At 43.9% G+C, this 19,882-nt stretch overlaps 1 protein-coding gene across 1 annotated transcript in view; it reads right to left on the bottom strand.

The window, feature by feature from the left end:
- The window catches only part of LHX4 (LIM homeobox 4), a 75,340-nt gene that overhangs the window by 36,037 nt on the left and 19,421 nt on the right, over window positions 1–19,882 (bottom strand). The window contains exon 2 of the mRNA XM_066624972.1: window positions 7,021–7,192. Coding sequence (XP_066481069.1) covers window positions 7,021–7,192 — 172 coding nt within the window. The remainder of the gene's footprint in view (window positions 1–7,020; window positions 7,193–19,882) is intronic.

Below are 19,882 nucleotides of genomic sequence, written 5' to 3'. Positions count from 1 at the left end.
AGGGGAATTGGAATATTCACAGGGCAGGAAAATTCACAGGGCCAGGCATCAACATCTCAATTCCCAAGGCTACTGCCTTCCCACCGTCCCCCAAACATGCTATATTATGACCATTATGTGCCATAAGCAAAGAAGTGGAATGACTGAGGTGTCCCTGTATCAGAGGGGCCTAGAGAACAGAAAGATGAATTATTTAAAGCAGTGGTCTTCAACCTTTTTCATGCCACGACCACCAAAAATAAAGTATGAGACTGGTGACCCACTGCCAATCCCGCCTCCTCCCAGATTCCGACCCACCCACCCACTCCCTGCCCCTGTAGCTGCCCATCCCATTTCCCCCCCACCTCTTCACAACAACCCAGTGTACCTCACAGCCTGAGCATGGGCGCATGGCCTTAGGACTGTGGGAAAGATAGCAAGAAGAGGCTGTGCAGGATTATATCAAAAACTTGGTTTTGATAAGGCAGTACCATTATTGGAATGGGTCCAAGCTCTCTCTTGCAGAGGCTTTGAAAGGTTGTCACAACCTCCTCCCCAAATGAGACTTTGCAACCCCATTGGGCTTGCAACTCACACAGGTTGAAGAGCACCAATTAAAAGTATATCACAAGGAGCCCTTGGAGTAGCCTAAAATAGGCTATAAACTATGAGAGAAAAACCATAATAAATTAAGGGCACAATCCAACCCAAGAGGGTCACAAATGTGGCGTAAGGCACATTTGCATCTCCTCGGGAGTTGGCTAGGCCATCCTGCAGAGGTACGCCGGCCTGCGGAGACTGGAACAAGCCTCCGCACCGACAGAGGCACCAAGGTTTGTGTCAGCCAGGCTGGGCCGACAGAAGGCTCTGAGGTTGGCGGGGGATGGGGAGGAGGCAGGAGGGAGCAGTTCCTGGGCAGGGGGAGGGCGAGCAGTGGTGACCCCAGGGGCGGGTGGGCGAGGAGCAGGATGCAGGGCTGGGATCTGGCAGTTATGACGGATCCCAACCCCTGTTCCCAGGGAGATCGGAATGGCTTCAAGCTGCTCCGCTCTTCTTGAACTTGTGCCACCTCAAGAGGTGGTGCAAGTCCGAGGAGACCCATAGGGGAAAGAGCATCTTTCCCAGAGGTAAGGGAAAAAGTTTCCCCTTGCCTCTGGCTGAGCCACTTTTGGCCCCTATCCTGTGCTGGATACAGCGCAAGCCTCCTGGCTTGCCTGTTCCAGCACAGGATAAGATTGCGCCCTAAATCACATAAACACTATCAAGTACAGTACAAAGCAGCAGCTTCAGAGCAAACTATAACACCTGACCACTAGTATCCCAAGAAACAAGACTTGCTTCAGCTCATCAACCGACAAAGCCTCACACTCAGAGCACCGCCTCCTGAAACAAAAAGGCCCTCACCAAACTTTCAAAATTATAAACCAAGCTGAGATTGGAAGGCTTTTTTGGAGACTTCCACAATGTCGGTGCCACTACATAAAAGGCCCTGCTCTTTATTGTCAACAAGTTTAGTTTGCAACAAGGATGGTGCTCAGAGCAGGGATACCTCCAATGAGCTCAGTGTATGAGCTTGCTCATAGATGCTCATAATGAACAGAAGCTTAATCTATCAAGGTAACACCACCAGAAAGTCATGCTGGTTTCTGACAAGAACAAAACAAACATTACATTGATAGCCATCAACCTGACTTTGGAAGTGGTGTACAGACTTGCTATCTCTCAACGTCACAGAATTTGCTTCATGCTCATGCCTCGATACTACAATCCATGTGAACTATCATGATAAAATGGAATGCAAAAGCAAGATATCCAAAGACCAGCAATTCAATGCCATATGCTCCTAGATAGTTCCTGTTATTTCCATTCGGATTCTGCATTCCCTCACAATGTGTTTCATGTGCATTCCTACAAGAATGCTCAGCCATTGGAGCTGGGGAGGAATTTGGATATAAAGAATTGGCTATAAGGCGTGCTGAATGATGCTCACACAAGAGCTGTTACTTCCCTTAAAACCTGCTTATGTAATGCCATTAGAGAGCTTTTTTACTAAAAGCAAGTACAGTGTACATTTCTGCAGGGCAGATCAAGCAGACATTTTCTCACTTCCATCCCTGTTCTCCAGAGAGATCCAAACAGCTGGTGAAATGAAGAGGATATTCACTGATAGATTAAAAATCTCTTTAATGCCAACAAAGGGGCACTGGAGAGAGGCCCATGGTGAAAAAAAATATTATCGATAGCCATTCTTTTGGTATTATTCCACTGAGAGCTTTAAAAACTGCACAGGTTCCATAGTGCCCATCATGGTGTGAGCTTGAGTGCCCAGAGATTGAGTTGTATAGACCAATTCTTTGAGATAGTCATAATTATGGGCCCACCTAAATCAAGACAGAAAGATTGTTTGAGTATTACACACTGAAGGTCTACTTCTCACATTATTTTGTGAAATGGTTGCATCTGATATATCAGCATTTTCAGTCACTGTCAGTGACCTGTGATGCTCAACTAGAAACTTTCACAAAAGCATGTGAAAGTGACATGGTAAAGTAATATACTACCCATAAAAACCATGCAAGAATCTCAGCTTTTGGAGCAAAGACAGATGTAACTTTTCAGCTTGGAAAAAGGGATTTTGTCACTCCCTAAACAAGCATTCATATTTCTTTCCACATAAAGCTTTGTGAACTTTTAGTTGAAAAGTGGTATATAAATACTGTTAAAAAAAAAAAAAAAAAAAAAAAGCTTGACAAATCTGTTGGGTTTGAGCATGGTGCAGCTAGAGTGGGGAAAATTCAGCTCTGAAGTATGCCTGTTGGTGAGCACCTGTGACATCCCTAGCACTCCCCATTCCCAAGAGCAGTTTTGCATGATTTTTAAAAATGTTTTGGGGGAAGGTGTTGGTGAGGTGAAGGATCACTACACATATAAACAGGAAACTGCTTGACCCACAAAAGGAATTTCAGCTTTCAGCTTGCTGTTATATCTGAAATGCAGGCTGATGTATGGTTCAGACCACAGGTGAAAAACCCATGTCTGTTTAAAAACTTGGCGTGTCTTCACGTTTAGACAATTTGCCTGCCATTGCTCTTCCTTATTGACTATGTCCTGGGAAAATGCTGATTATAAAGAAAGGGCAGGCACAGCAGTCACTTAGGTCCTAGCCCAGATTCCTGGGAAAGGAAAAAAAAAAACCTTGCCAAAAAAAGGTCAAGGACTGCCCCACTGAGGCCAGTTGCTGACATCAGAGGCAAGAAAAAAAAAATTTCTATATTGTATCATATCAATGAGAGACTGAGAAGGTGTTGACTCTGCCTCATTGGTCAATCAAAATACCCAAAAGCTGTGAATCTCCCCTGGCAATTGTGTTTTTGCAATGGACTTCCTTCTTCCCACCACCATTACCCATTTACATTTCCTCCATTCATATTAGGCCAGCACAGGAGAAAACAGCAGGGCCAGCACAGAGAACAAATGCCATTTGTCACATAGCTATGGAACAGTTTCATCCAATCCAATTCCTTTAACTTTTATTTATTCAAACATTTTATGCCTTGCCCATTCACAACCATTCAGTGGCTTTCAGCAGAATTAAGAAACTTTGGATTCACCGTCAATGCTTCACCAGCATAGCCGGTTAACAAAAGTTAACAAAAAACAAAACAAGAAAACCACAGAATTGTCACAGGCCTTGATGGCTTATTCAAGAGCAAATTACATGAGTTCTCTTTGCCTGAGTTCCTTGTCCCTGTTCCCCCCTCTGTGCACACAGTTCGTTCAAAGAGAGGCTGCCACCCTCAACTGTGTATCTGTGAGCTGCAAGATCCCTGGACCAGTGACATGCTATGCAGGCATTTATATTGTGTTCACAGTCTCTCTCCCCAGTCAGGGTGGAAAACTGAAGATGAAGGGCCGGGCTAGAAACTTTCTACGTCATATTCTAGTTTTTACTTTCAGGGAATGTTTTACATGGAGGAACGTTGGAAATGGTACCATCAAACTACAGACCATCTTTATTATTTTGAATAAAGTAATACTTAAGTTTGTCCTAAAGGTGAGCTACAACTGGAAGTAAAACAACAAACACCAGTTATAAGGAACCATGAGCCACCCTCTCTCATTCACTCTAATCCTCCTCATAAACAGAACCCCCTCTCCAGCTCTCCACATTATGGCTTCAAAAAAGTCAGGCTAATTTAGCATCTGGCATATCACATATTCCACAGCTGCTAATGGCAAAAACAAACCAACCCCTTTATAGCCAACAGAAGCATTAAATACAGTATCTCAGTTTTTGCAGCCACACACAATCCAAAAACATGGGGTGGAAACCTGGATTGCTGCTCATATTACATTTTAATCTACCCAAGCACGTGCTGGCATACTATATTCTGGGTCCAAGCACCATTCCTCTGGGTTCAGTACAACCATATAATATGGGGGCCCATCCCCCCTCCTGCACAAAAAGGAAAAGCTTTGAAAAGTTGGAGGATTGATTGGAACCTTTTAGATTCTCCTTGCTCCTTTCTTTTAAGCGCTTTACTATTCTGCCTGCCTGAACTGTATTTGTAGAGAGACATGACAATAGGACATATTTGTATCTTAATTATAAGCAAGTGACAAACGCCCTTTTAGACCCTGCACTTTAATCTACTTCTGAGCACTCTGGAGATCATAATAATAATATTCTGGGAGCAGTAAATCCTCTCTGCACCACTGACTCTGGTATCCCTGGGATGTCAAAGTCCATGATTACTTTGGTGCTTGTCCCTCCTTCCTATTGCCACACCCTCTTGGCTTCTTTTGCATTTGCATACCACATGTGTACCTGAGGAGGTTCAAAGGGATCCTTGGCCCCCAGGCAGCATGTTGTGGGGAGGCCTGTACTGCTCCTTGCCCCTGCTCCAACCAAGCCACTTGGTTCAAGGAAGCACCCGCGAGTGGAGGGGGTGCCAGCTGAAGAAGGTACTCTAGTAGCAAAGAAGCCTCCATGCAGCTGCAGTACCTTCTCCACCTCCCTCATGGCTGCTTGGCTCCCTCATGAGAGCCGGTGAGCAGCCAACAGCTTTTTTGTCTTTTTTGGCATTTGGCAGTAAGTGGCTCGTAGCCAAGCATCTGTAAAGGGGGGAGGAGAAGGTACTATGGTGACAGGGAGGCCCCCTTGCCACCATAGCACCCCTTTAGTACTCTGGCACCCTCTTTCCCATGCCATTGGCTGCTCCGAACTGTTGTGAGTCGCTGCCCTTTTGGGGGGGGGGGGCTTTTTTCAATGAAAAACATGAAAAAGCTCCCTGAGAGCAGCTCTCAACTGCTCCGAGTGAGCCTCACAGTAATCAGGGAATCATTACTTTGATTACCTCAAAGTAATTATATTTATATGGAAGAGGGGCAAGTCTGAGGGCTGGTCCAGTATTTGACTTGCTGATATAAAAGGTGAAATTTTGAAGCCAAGTTCACACTGTGGGTAGAAAAAAAAGCTACAGAATGCCTCCAGAAACTTGCCTGTCTTCTACTTGAGTTCTTTATGAAACTCAAATAATATGTATTTGAAGAGTGAAACTTATAATGACTGAGCAACTATGTAATTCTCAAGTGACTAATGACAAGTGTAACTCCTCACTATACAGCTGAGAGTTACTTTTGTCCCCCCATTCAGTCTGTGGAAGAGGATTACACTATAGCAACAGAAGTGGGTCCAAGTATACACGTCTTCGTTATTATTTGATGTCTCTTTTATGGCATCAGCTGTCTCTCTAACTGTGGGTGCAATCCTTACCAACTTCCCAGCACTGATTTAGCCGCAATGCAGCCACCAAGGTAAGGTAACAAACATGCCCTTACCTTGAGGAGGCCTCCTTGACTGCCTCCCCACTACAGGATGCAGTGCACGCCACATTGGCACAGCTATGTCAGTGCTGGAAGGTTGGTTTGGATTGTGCCCTGTGTCACTGAGGGCCCAATCCTATTCAACTTTCCAGCACTAATGCAGCTGCAATGCAGCCTTGAGGTAAAAACCGTTTCCGGCACAATCCTAACCAGGTCTACTCAGAAGTAAGTCCTATTTTGTTCAATGAGGCTTACTCTCAGGAAAGTGTGGTTAAGATTGCAGCCTTCATTACCTTGAGGAGACCTCTGTGACTGCTTCACCACCATAGGATGGAGCACACATCCCATTGGCACAGCTGAATTGGTGCTAGAAAATTGGATAGGCTCTGAGTTACTTAGAGCTGAGCTGGGAGTGGCCATGCCCTATTCCACACCCGTCATTTCTAAATTTTCCTTCACTAGGGCAAAATGAGTGGATCAGATTTGATCACAAGAAATATTAAGTTAAAAAAAGATATATTTCTAATGCCAAACAGCTTGGAGGGATTGATGAGTGATGGATTTTGTGAAAACCGCCTGGTGAACTTTTTTTGTGGAAAAGCGCTATATAAATATTCTTGATGATGATGATAATGATGATGGATGCATTTGCTCTGCCCACTTTGCTGAGCCTCCTACCACTGTTTGTCATGTCACATTGTGGTCTCACTGCCAGGCAGTGGGTGTCCAGGGGTGCTGCAAGTGCCACAGTAGTATGCTGGGATATTTCTCACTGGTTGAGAAATGTTGTTCTAGGCCCTTTCTGTACATATTTAGCTTTCATTAAAGAACAAACAAACCAGCAGTGCATTTCTAAACCCTTTAACTTACAATTATACTCAGTTGCTCCCTAATAGTGGTTCAAGTGTCAGGCTAGAACCTCAAAGACCTGCATTCATTCCCCACACAGCTTTGAACCTGACTGTGTGATTTTGGACCAGTTACGTTTTTGCAGCCTAAACAACCTCAGGGTCACTATGGAGATAAAAGTGATTGACAATGTGCACCCCTCTGAGCTCCTTAAAGGAAAGGTGAGATAGAAATATTATACATAAATAATAAGCAATTATTAACATCTTTTTTTAAGGAGTGGAGACTTCTCAGGAACTGCCCTCTGGCTAATTGCCGGCCCAGCAAGTCCTCCAACATCATACCAGAAAGTTTTTCAGCACCTACTTGAAGAAGTCTTCTTTGCAATAGACGCTCCCAGCTCTAGAGAAGCAGCGGTCTGCCAACTGCATTTGGCAATCTGCACACTTGAGGCAGGAGCCGTGCCAGTGTCGGTCGAGGACTTTCAGGATGAACTTGTCCAGGATGTGCTGGTTGCAGCCAGCGCACTGGGGGATCTCTGGCAGGGAAAGAAAGAAAGCGTCAGCAAAAGACACTGCAGAGCAAGAAAAGATTGCAGAGTGCATGTACTTTTGATCTAAGGAAAAATGAAAGCAAGTTGTCTCTTGCTGAAATAGTGTGCTTTTTACACTAGTCTCACTGGATCTTCCCATGTGGCTGGTTACCACTTCACCCAATGTGCAGCAAGTAGCCACCTTAAGAACACTTTTCCGTTAGAAACCTGAATAGGAACTATAGAAATACTATTGCACTTCACAGAAAAATGGGAGAGAACAAGCATGTTCAGGCAGTCGCTGAAGCCCCACAAGACTGTCACATTCATGTCCCCCAACACACACATTTTCATTTCCAAACTTTTAGTAAAAAGGGACTTTTCTCTCTCTGCAACTATTGGCCAATCCGATCAAACCTTTGAGCACCAATGCAGCCGTGCCAACAAGGTGTGCATTGCATCCTGTGTGGGGAGGCAGTCATGGAGGCCAATGTAAAGCAATGTTTGTTCCCTTCCCTTGAGGCTGCATTGTGGCTGCAGCAATTCTGGAAAGTTGGATAGGATTGGGCCCTTAGTGGGTTAAAAACCAGCCCTTTTTCCAAATCAGCATTCAGATGTTCAAGATTCTACAGCAGGTTCAGTCATGTCTTTCCAGAAACCATTATATCCTCCTCCAGACTGTGATTTTATGGGAAAGCTCCATAAAGAAGCCTGAAAGTAAGGGTGTCACAATTAAGTAAATGTGCTTGGCATACAGAGATGGTGCCTTGGTATCCGTGGAGGATCCATTCCTGGATATGGAATATCCTCGCAGATATCAAAAAACCGCAGATAAAAAAATCTGGGGTTAGGCACCCCTTAAAGCCCCTGAAGACAACCAGAACTGTGCTGCAGTTGCCTCCGTAAACTCTTCTGACACCTGTGGAAGTCTTCTAAGGCCTTAAAAGGTCCCTTCCAGTTTTGCATCAAAACCAGAAGTGACATTTAAGGGCCTTATTGTGTAAAAACTGGAAGTGATGTTTTAAGACAGGGGTGCCCAAACCCCAGCCCTGGGGCCACAACTCCCAATCCAGCCCTCAGGGAGCCCCCAGTCTCCGATGAGCCTCTGGCCCTCCGGAGACTTGCTGGAGCCCACACTGGCTTGATGCAACTGCTCTCAGCATGATGGTCAATCTCTCACATGAGCTGTGGGACAAGGGCTCCCTCCACTGCTTGCTTGCTGCTTGCTGTTTCACATCTGTGATGCAGCAGTGGCAGCAAAGGAAAGGCCAGCCTTGCTTTGTGCATGGCCTTTTATAGTCCTTGAGCTATTTCAAGACCTTCATTCAATCATATAAGTTACATCTCTAATATATTCATTTATGTAAATTTATTCAAATTTGAAATGTAAATTAATTCTTTTTTTTCCTGGCCCCCAACACAGTGTTAGAGAGATGATGTGGCCCTCCTGTCAAAAAGCTTGGACACCCCTGTTGAAAGGCCTTATAAGGCCTTTGGAGGGCTGGGGAAGCCCTTCCAGGCCCTCCAAAGGCCTTAAAACATCACTTCCGGTTTTGACACAAAACTGGAACTTCTAAGCCTTCCTTAGAAGGCTTTCTGAGACCCATGAAGAATTCCACGGATCTCAGAAGAGCTTCCAAAGAGCCTGCAGAGGCTTCAGGTTGAGCTGAATTTAGTTCAGGGCAGGTCCAGGGGACTTGCATTGAGCCAGATCCGCAGATACAAAATCCACGGTTAAGTAGGCTCAACCTGTAACTATGTACAAATATGTATATTTGCATATTACATATACATTGCATACAAAATCCAAAAGACATGTAATACTAAGTATTCTGAACAACCACAAGAAGTGCGTTGTGTGAAGTGTGAAATATCTCCATTTCTTACAATTTGAAAACATTTTTTTTTCTTGCAAGTCAAACTGTGAGGAAGTTTGACACCTAATCACAAATTGATATATAAAGTTTGTTCACAGTCCAACAGTCCCTCCCCTCATATTTATTTATTTATTATTTTTAGGATTTTTATCCAGCCTTTCTCCCACACCAAAAGGAACTCAAGGCTGCTAACAATAACAACATACAATAAAAACAATATATATTAATTAAAACATCTAAACAATTAAAACATTAAAAAAATCCAAGATCTCAATTAAAATACAAGTCATTTAAAAAGCAATACATTATGCCTCTAAGGTATGTGGCTGAAACTGTTGCTACCTTGTGTGGAAATTTATTTATTCAGTTTGTACCCTGTTTTTCTCCCAGATGGGCACCCAAATTGGCCTTAACACGTACAATTTAAAATCTAACACTGTTTTAGAAGAGTTTCCCCCAATTGTATATCCTTTCCACATAAAAAAAAGTCCATTGCTCACCTCACAAGCTACATGACTGCAACCTATGCCAAGAAAGAAATAATTCATGAAACCTAAACCATTTGAGAAAGTTCTTGTCTCCTCCCCACTTCAGTTTACATCATAACGGTTATGGTTGAAACCAGGACCATTGTGTGTGGTAGCATGCCCTCACGTATAAAATGGACAAATGGATAGGATCTTAGGGGGCCTTCGTCAATCATACATACTTTCCACAGCAAAACAAATTTTTCCTGAAGTAATGATGAAATTCGCAGAGAACTGGGCTGACCTGGAGTCTGCAGGAAACAGCAGGACTGCAGAAACTAATCCTGGCAATTTTAACTGAGCCTTCTTGCCTACCATCCCACTCCTATTTGGAACTGGACTGTTGCGCACAGCCATTTACAACAGCAGAACAGAGTTCTGCTGTCATAGAATAGCTGCAGACAGAGCACTCAGCTCTAAATCGGCAGCCATTTTGGGAGCTCTGCTGCAAGGGGTGGCAGCACACCCCATCCATTCCCTGGAGTCTGAACCCACCACAGCAGGCAAGGCAGTGGTGGGGCAAGGAGGGGAGAAATGGAGGGTGGGGAGGATGCAGGAGGTGGTGAATCCAGTGGTGATGGCATGTGCCAGAGAGGCATGTGCCTCTCTTTTTTGAGCCTCTCTCTTCTCAGTCTTGCACCAGCTAAAGTGCTGGCATGGGTTTGGAGACCAACTGCGTAGCAGGAGGCTTATGGAGGAGTAAGGAGATTAAAATCCCCTTTCCCTTCCAAAGCCTCCCCCTCCCCCGCAGGATACAGTGCACTAATTTTCGATGCAGCTGCACCAGCAGGGAGGGAGGATAGGATGGGCCATAAATGACATTACTGTGCATCATGTTAGGAAAAAAAATCTCCACGAGTAGCTACAGTAACAGTAGACAGTCTTTGGCAGCAGCCATTTTTGAGATCTGTTGCAGTAAGGGCAGGATGGAACTGGGTTCAAACAGTGAGTTACAGAATCAGGCATTTGCTGACTTTCAAACCACCATACTGGTTGTCTGACAGAACTCAGTTTTACTAGTCAGACCAGTAAAATATTGGTCAGGTTGTTGACCTTGTCTATATTCAAGTTGTCTGTCTGCAGACAGAATGGGTTATACAGATGTGGATAGCTGAGTGTTCATCTCGATTTCTATCCTCCTATAGTTCCAAATAATGGAAGGTGTTGTAAAAGTCTGCCAGGGGAGATTACCCAGTAAAAGCAATGCACATAAATTCTGATATACACGCCTGGAAGAAGATTGATTTCTGAAGAAGCAAACTGCAGAGTAGCTATGGTGTAATATTGCAAGAGATGTTTATGCATCAGAGCCTTCCTTTTTGCTCTCCTCTTGGGTAGCTCTGTGGTAGCAGGAGACTGACTCACAGTAAATATCAAGGATTTGTTGCCTTTTTATGCCACTACAAATCCTCTGGATGGCCAGGAAAGGCTTCTCAGGAGCAAGAGCGATGGAACCTATTGTACTGAAATTCAAATGAAACAGCCAAGTTGATTGGCTTATTTATTGAAGAGCATTCCATTGCTGGAAACAGACAATAGTTTTCAAGAGAGCGGAACATGGAATGATGGAGCCATTGTTGCCCCTGCTGTTCATTTTCATCCTACTATTGTCTTTGTAGAGCCTTAGTCCCCTGCAAAACCTGCTTGACCAGAGAAAACAGTGGGACAAAATAAATGACAGTGTACCACCTGGGAAATTAAACCTTTTACATACCAACTTCAAGTCAACTTCCTTCAAAACTAGCCATCACTAGCCCAAAACACACAGTTGCCCAAAACAACAGGCATTCCAAGTTGAACATTTTGGTCAAGAAGGCTGTAATGCAAATCTTCATGTGTGAAAATGCCCTGACTTTGTGAAGCTGGGTGGCAAGATAAAGCTTTGGCATTCTGAAAGCAGTTGCGGTGCTGGTTGATGTCACAGAGGGAGGGTGGCATACTCCCCGTGCCTGCGCTATCACCACCTCCCCTGCACACAGGCAGTGCTCACCTCCAAAAACAGCTCCATTCAGTGCCACACAGAGCTGAGGGTGGGCAAAATAGTCAACTTTGTAGTGTTTGCTGCACTCCTGCAGTGAGCACCGTCATCCCTCTTCAGTGGAGATGGCAGAAAACCACCACTCTGCTGTGGGGGTTTCTGGTGCTCCCAAGGCCCCACCTCAGCTATGCCCAATCCTATCCAACTTTCCAGCACTGATGCAGCCATGCCAATGGGGCATGTGCTGCATCTGGCTGTGGTGGGGGAGCCTTAAGGTAAGGGAACATTTCTTCCTTTACCTCAGGGCTGCATTGGTACTGAAAAGTTGGATAGGATTGAGCCCTTCGTGAATTAGCTCACTCATATTTACTCTAGAGATGGAGTGTTGAGGAGGAGGAGAAAGGAGGAGTGAAGAGGGAGGAGGAGCAGAGCAAAGAGAAGGAAAATGTGGGGGGAGAAGGAATATGGATAGAGTAGCTGGGTTTTCCAGAAGAATTCAGGAAAAGAAAGGGAAGGCTTTGAGATTCAGAAAAGGGAGGTTCAGAAAAGGATTTTTTAGATCCTTTAGATTGAGATTTTTTAAATCTCAATCCTTGAGATTCAGAAAAGGGTAAGACTAATGAGGATGAAAAGAGAAGAGTTCCAGCAGCAGGAAAAGGCCAAGGCTGGGAACTGCTCTCTGTAGCCTGAACCGAGGACACAGGGCAGGGGTGAGCCTAGAAATAGACTGTGAATATATTTCATCCACGTGTGGTGGAGGAGCTAAATGAGCACTCTTGGACATTATGCCAAGCCTCCAAAGGAGATCACAATAGGCACGTGAGAGTCTCCTTTTTCTGATGACTTGTTGTATTTCATTGGTCAAGGCAGACACACACATCCCACAGCACTCACGCAAAGGAAAGGCAATCACTAAGTACATCTGGCATCACATGAGACTATAACAAAGAAAAGATACCTGGGATTTAATGGTTTTTCCTCCGCAAGGCTGCACTGCAGACCATGGTTACTGACCCTATTTCTGCCAGGCTTGAGAACCTTAAGTGGCAGGGGTTGTGGCAGCAAATGGTCAACCATGCACATCTCCTTAGGCAAAGAGGGGTCTCAGAGGTGGACCAAGGCCCTTAATGTGTAGCAAGGCAGTAGCCTGGAAGAGAGTAGGGCAAGAGAACTGAGCTGCCTTTTTGTGAGAGAAGGAAGGTTGGAGAGAAGTGAAGGTTGGACCATCACTTGGAGAAATGGAAGCAGCCCAAAGATTTGGCTGACTGGCTGACACTGGCTTCAGCAGCTATGGTAGCACTTGAAGATATATATAGCGAGAGAAAGCTAGAAAGGAAAGGGGGTTGCAGGACATTACCAATCCTGAGTGCTGGGTGGCACCATAGATCTCAGATGGAGGGTGAAGAAGAACAAGGAACCAGTGGAACAAAGAACATGAGGCTCTGAAGCAGTGTTTCTCAACTAGTGAATAGGGTACCACACCACTGGTACTTGAAGTGGTTTCTGGTGGTACTTGTGGGACACCTGGACATTTGCCGCCCAACAACAAGACCAGCAATGTAACATGACAAACACTGGTAGGAGGCTTGGCTCATGCTCCAAAGCATGCTTTTCATGTGCTCTAAAAAACCCTCATGTCCACACTGAGTTTGTTACTGGTGTTTGTCACGTTACTTCTGGCCTCTCAATCCCAGAGTAACTGGTGATGACACTAGATACTTCTGGTGGTACTTCCAATTGGTGGACCATGCAAAATGGTACAGAGGGGTAAAAATTGAGAAACTCTGCTCTAAAGCAACAGGTTTTTATAGACTGGCACTCCAGCAAATTCTATGGAATTCTTAGGTGGGGTGACACAATCAGGAGACCCTCTATTGCTAGTCAAGAATCCCTGCTGGGTTCCACTTCTACCTCTGTTTTCCCACTCAGGTGAGGATGCAGTGGCTGGTTGGATGGTCCACTGGATAGTTCCTAGCTTGAGTTTCATCATGGGGTGGTGAGGACCATTGGGGATGTGAAGCTTTTCCTCTGATTTAAAAAAATTGTTTTTCCCAAACTAAGGAGTTTGGAGAGATGGCTCTGGTCACAAGACACCAAATTATGCTGTTCCAGCAGAATTTGGAGCTGGAAAGTTTCATCTGAATTGTGAGGCATGGAAAATTCCATTTAAATTTAAGGAATAAACAGGTTTTCATTCAAATTTGGAGCATTAAGGACCTATGGATTAATAATTGAAGGGGGGCAATTACGTGACTCAGGGCCCAATCCTATCCAATTTTCCAGTGCTGTGCTAATGGGGCATGCACTGCATCTTGTAGTGGGGCAGCAGTCACAGAGGTCTCCTTAAGGTATGGGAACATTTGTGCCCCTTACCATGGGGCTGCATTGTAGTTGCACTGGGGCTGGAAAATTGGATAGGATTGGGCCCTAAATCTGAAGTACGTGACTTAACATCTGAAGGTCACCAGTTTGAGGCCATCGGCAGCTCTGTGAATGGTAAGGCCTTGAAGCAGCTGACATACTGAACTGAGTCATTCCACCGGCTCTTTGGTGTGAGCAAAGAAGCGTCTTGGCTGCCCTTCAAGTGAGAGATGAAGGAGCTGCTTGTCAGCCAGCGTGGGAGGCAACTGGGGGCCATAAGTGATACCAGACTGTGAAAGATCCATCTGAAATGTTGTGTGGTTCTTGGAAGATAGAACCTTTCTGTTATTGTAAAAATTCCCTCAGGGGTTTAGAGATAGCTTGCCTATGTGAACCACCTTGAACAAAGTCAGAGAAGTAATCCGATGACCAGAAAGGCGGTATATAAATACCAGTATTATTATTTTTATTATTATTTCAATGAAAAGTGTAACCTTCCTGACATTTGAATTTATGGCTTCTTGCTGGCAGACTTGTAAAATAGTTAAGTTACTGGTCTGCTCGCTGTCTAGGCAGGCAACTAGCACCAAGTACACATCTTTAGACGCATGACTCCTACTCACCTTGAATTAAACAGAATTAATAGAAATAAAATATTGACCATGTAACAATGTGACCTAAAATAAAAGCCAACCAAAAGTGTACAAAATGCCCTTTTATCACAACAGCAAAAAAAAACAGACTAAAAAAAGAGACTTCATAAGGAAAATCTATATGCCCGCGTTGTCTTTTTAAATAGAATTGTCTTTCAATAGAATGCTGGGTCAGCTCTCCCATTGCTATATGTCTGGCAAACAGCTTTCATTTATCTAATTTATTTTAACTAAATTATTTAATATAACAGGAATAATGTTAATGGAATTATACACTGTGACCAGATTAGAGTCTAGCGCTTTAAAAAAACAAATGTCTCCACTTCACCTCTGTGCTTACAGCATTTTATTAAAATAAATATGTTTCCTCTGCATTTGTATTTAAGTGGTAGGCAGTTATCCAGCACAATGTGTAATTAGATTAGTATTGCTGTTTAATTGACTAGCTACAGAAGCATTCCTAGTTTGTCCTCATGCAGCTTGCTACTTGCCCACCCAGACAGGCCTTCAGGACAAGAGAACACACAAAGACAGGCCTCTAGGACAAGAAAACGCACTACACAGTTGGAGAACAAACCATGTTGACCTGCAACAGAACCATATCTGTAGTTCTACTGATCTCAGAGAACGTGGGCTTGTACCAACAATTATTTTTTCAAGACAGCAGGAAAGACCTTCTCCCATGCTTACTGCTATTGTGGTGTAAACACTGGTAGCATGAAACACTGTTGGAACTTCGAGGAGAGTTTAAACCAGGGTGCCCAAGCCCCTGTCCAGGGGCCACTTGCAGCCCTTGGGGACTCCCAATCCAGCCCGCAGAGAGCCCCCTGTCTTCAATGAGCCTCTGGCCCTCCATGATGGCCTGAAGCAACTGTTCTCAGTGTGAGGGTGACTGTTCAACCTCTTGCGTGAGCTATGGGATGAGGGGCTCCCTCCACTGCATACTGTTTCATGTATGTGATGCTGCAGCAGCAGCAATGGAAAGGTCAGCCTTGCTTTGTGCAAGGCCTTTTATAGGCCTTGAACTATTGCAAGATCTTCTTTCATTCACAGAAGTTTCATCTCTAATTCATTTATGTAAATTTATTCAATTTTGAAAAATTAATTCTTTTTTTTCCCCGGCCCCCAATACAGTGTCAGAAAGATGCTGTGGCCCTCCTGCCAAAAAGTTGGGACACCCTTGGTTTAAACAAACAAACAAACAAACAAAAAATGGATGAGATACAAAACAGAGAAATGGAAAGGTTTTGCTCAGATGAAACATTGCTAGGAACGTAAGCTAAGGCAAAAGAATTATGATAAAATTAGTGATATTTCTCAAGGGGCAGGCTTGCATTTTAATATAAACCACACTTTATAAATATAATTTTTTTTTAACTAAAGCTTTTAGAAAGTATGAGGTTTTAGTTTGGTTCTTTTAAATTTCTCTCTCATTCAGTATGAAGAAAAAATATGAAATGCTACCTTATGATGTTAGGGTGCTAAATATGCCATAGATTAATGGCTGGCCAAGATTCTCGGAACTGACTAGGGATTTGGGAAGTGCCTTAATCAGGCACTTTAAACATCATTAACATCAGAACATCCTGACTACTTTGCTCCTGAAACTTCAAAGTGCCTCATTGCCCTTCAAAGTGGCTGAAGAGACCAGGGCAAAAAAAGCTATTCACTGTTCCAAGCGCATCAAAGAATTGCTTCTCCAAGACGGTAGAGCTTTTCCAGGCACTGTAGTTTTAGCACTTGAAATGCACAGCTGATTTTGGGGAGCTGGAAGAGCCCATTCTTTCTTCCACAAAAACTGCTACCATATCTCATTTTTCCAGCAATTAACATAAGAACAGCCCCACTGGATCAGGCCATAGACCCAACTAGTCCAGCTTCCTGAATCTCACAGCGGCCCACCAAATGCCCGAGGGAGCACACCAGACAACAAGAGACCTGCATCCTGGTGCACTCCAGGATTTTTTGCCCCAATGTGCATGACTTTACACTTACTTACATTGAAACACATCTGCCATTTTGCTGCCCATTCTGCCAGTTCGGAGAGATCCTTTTGGAGCTCCTCACAATCACTTCTGGTCTTCACCACTTGGAAAAGTTTGGTGTCCTCTGCAAACTTAGCCACCTCACTGCTCACCCCTGTCTCCAGGTCATTTATGAAGAAGTTGAAGAGCAACTGGATCCCAGAACAGATCCTTGGGGCACACTGCTTTTCACCTCTCTCCATTGTGAAAATTTCCCATTGACAATACCAATTTCCCATTGACAATACCAATTCAAATACCAATAATAAAATGTTTTTCCACTTGTATCACCATTGCTATGCCAGTTAACATATCAACTGCAATAGAGAGCACTATATAAAATGCAGTTGCATGTCAAAGGCATATACTGTACTGGAAAAAACTGTAGGACATGGGCATAACTCTCCCTTTCTCCCTACTCATGTCCATTTATGGACATCTTTGAAGTTTCATTTATAAAACACAAAAAAGTTCATTTATAAAACACAGAAAGCCTTTCAAAAAGTCTGTAGTACTCAGACACAAGAATATTTGTGTCATTCTTTAAACAAAAGTAGGATATGCTAATAAACTACCCACCTCTGATATGGCAATGCCTCACTACTTTGCATGTTGCTCTTCCCCCTTTAAAAAAATCAGGAGATAATTGAATGCCTACCTATGTGACAAATTAGTTCCCTCTTCCACAGGCTCTTGTCCAGCTGAATGTGTAGTGCTCACGTCCAGTCATTACTTAGAATGGGAGTCCTGTGTGTGCCTTCCATAAAGCAGTCCAGGGATGCAACTCCTCAACAGGGCCACATGCCTTCCTTGAGGAAGTACAAGGCTGATGAATCTCACTGTGGAAGCATTGGCAAGCCTTCTGTTTTAACCCACCATGTCCAGGGGCAGGAGGAAGAGCAAGAGAGCAAAAGGGTTCCATTGAGCCTTGTGGGGAATCTCTTCCCATTTGCACAACTGCATGTAGGCACAGAGCTGCATAAGCAGCAGGAAATATATCTACTTTTGTTAAAGTCTGCATCCTAGTCTATCTAGTACAGGAGAGCACAGCTCCCCAGATTTAAGTGGCAGATAGGATACCTACACATACATTCAGCAAGGCTCTCTATAAACAGGCTGTACATACATTGGATAAGGAAGGAACACTGAACCTTGAGTAATGTACTGAAGTGCAAATAATCTAGATCTTCCCTCCTCTGCAACAGGTACAGCCCTCAAGGATCACAAAAAGGATCTCTTGAAATTTTATGAAAGCGAATAACCATTTTTTCAGTTTCCCAATAATGTTTTAGAAATCTTGTAAGGACCTGTTCACATCTGCATTTACATCATTTGATTGCATCTCATCTACTGGTCTAGAAGTGGTAACAGCTGTCTATACACTGAAATTCTGGAAGTAGTAGCCATAGTTATTTCTATTAAGGGAACATTTTCCACCATTTCATCAATGCAAACCTCCTCTCTGTCTTCCGAACACGAACACGAACACACACACACACACACACACACACACACAGTTACATGCAGCTGAACTCCACTTTCAGCAACCACGGATCTTATTAGGTTACCAGCTAATGGACCTACTCTTTTAACCCTAAGTCAATGTCTTTCAAAGAAGTGAAAAGCTAACTCTGCTGGAAGGAAGGTCCCTATCTGATTCACTCAAGAATCTTTAAGGTACATTTTCCTCCTCTGTTTCCAATGAAGACTAGATCTCTGTGCAAACAACCTTCCAATAGCATTTTGTTTGAGTGAGAACAGAATCTGAAAAAAGGTCAGGGAAAAATATTTCTAACTTTCATCATAAATATCTTTCCAAATAGCTAAACACTGTATTTAAACACTGATGCTGGGAGGTTTTGGAGAAGAAATCACATTAGATTAGATTAGAACATAAACCTATGTCAGTGATGTGAAAGTCAGCACTAGTCTTTTGTGGGTGAACAAGAGACTATAGTGGGCAAGCAGCCTCAGTTAGTGTCCCAAATCAAGCCTGGCTCTCCTACTCCTTATATAACAACACATGTTCATAGTAGGCTTTGTTATGAATGCTATACATGCACAAGGCGCACCTATGTGTTGGCAAAATAGATACTGCACCAGGTGTGAACATGGGTCCTTCCACACTACACAGGATACTGAGACAAGCTGAGCTTCTGTCATTACTGAACTTGTGGTGCCAGTCAAGTGGAAGACACAATGCCAAAGTGCTGCCATGCACATTGGATGATGCACAAGGTTTAGGTCTTGGAATACAGGTTGACCTACACCAGATATTATCAGTACTTTCAGCAGCACATCTTCATCTGAAGATGTTTATACCAGACATAGAGTGTTCTTTTTATTGCAGAACCAGTAACTTCTTTTTAACAATTTTTTAAAATATTTATTTTAAAAATCAGGCCAACATTTTGAACAAAAAGACTGTTAATTGTTTAGGTGATTCTATGGTTTCCTGTTCTATTCCATATTGAAGTTAACAGTCTTGCTCTGTGTATTACTTATAGAATGAGTATTTTATGTACCCACCGGGTAGATGGGGCTCGTCAGCCTGGGAAGGCAGCTCATCTGACAGAAGGAAAACTCTGATCCCAAACCTCCACTGTCTTGTGGCTACATCCAGTTAAGGAAAAGGCTTCAGGAGTCAACCTCGAGGCAAAATCCGGAGCCGGAGTCCCTGAGGCAGTTCATGGCTGAACACAGTCATGTTCTGGCAACTCCTGCGACGCCGCTGGAACCAACCGTATTGGCTTCTGCCTTTCCATTGGACCATTTCAGTGATGTGGAGAGGGGGGATTTGCTGCATGGGTAACAGCCTATCCTCCATACCTACTTTACCCAGGCTTCGCGTACTGGAGAGGACACTGTTCCAGAGCCACCATTCAGAGTGCGATACCATAGTCTTCCGAGACTAAAGGATGCCAACATGTATTTTATGTAAGGCTATACAATGAAGGTGTCTTGGCATCCTGAGATCAGCGGCTGTGGCCATAGCCAACCCCACCTGAATGGGCCTTTAAACATCCATAGACTAGTTCTCAGGTTCCCAGGTTCCCAGGCTGGGCAGATTCACCTGCCCAGCCACCAACACCAGTCATGGTGGGCCCCTAAATGTGGCCTGGGCTTTAGAGAATAGCCAACCAGTCATGGGAGACGCAATAGCTTAGCAAATATTCATAATAATAATGTGTCCTTTCCCCTTGGTCACCATAGCAGGACTAAGCAGTATAGCAGAAGGCCAGGGTCATACAATGCAATTTCGAAACACATGAAGAT

This window comes from Tiliqua scincoides, chromosome 4, assembly GCF_035046505.1.
Source record: "Tiliqua scincoides isolate rTilSci1 chromosome 4, rTilSci1.hap2, whole genome shotgun sequence".
Taxonomy (NCBI): domain Eukaryota; kingdom Metazoa; phylum Chordata; class Lepidosauria; order Squamata; family Scincidae; genus Tiliqua; species Tiliqua scincoides.
The sequence above is the reverse complement of the archived record's forward strand: the minus strand, read 5'-3'. Positions and strand labels throughout refer to the sequence as shown.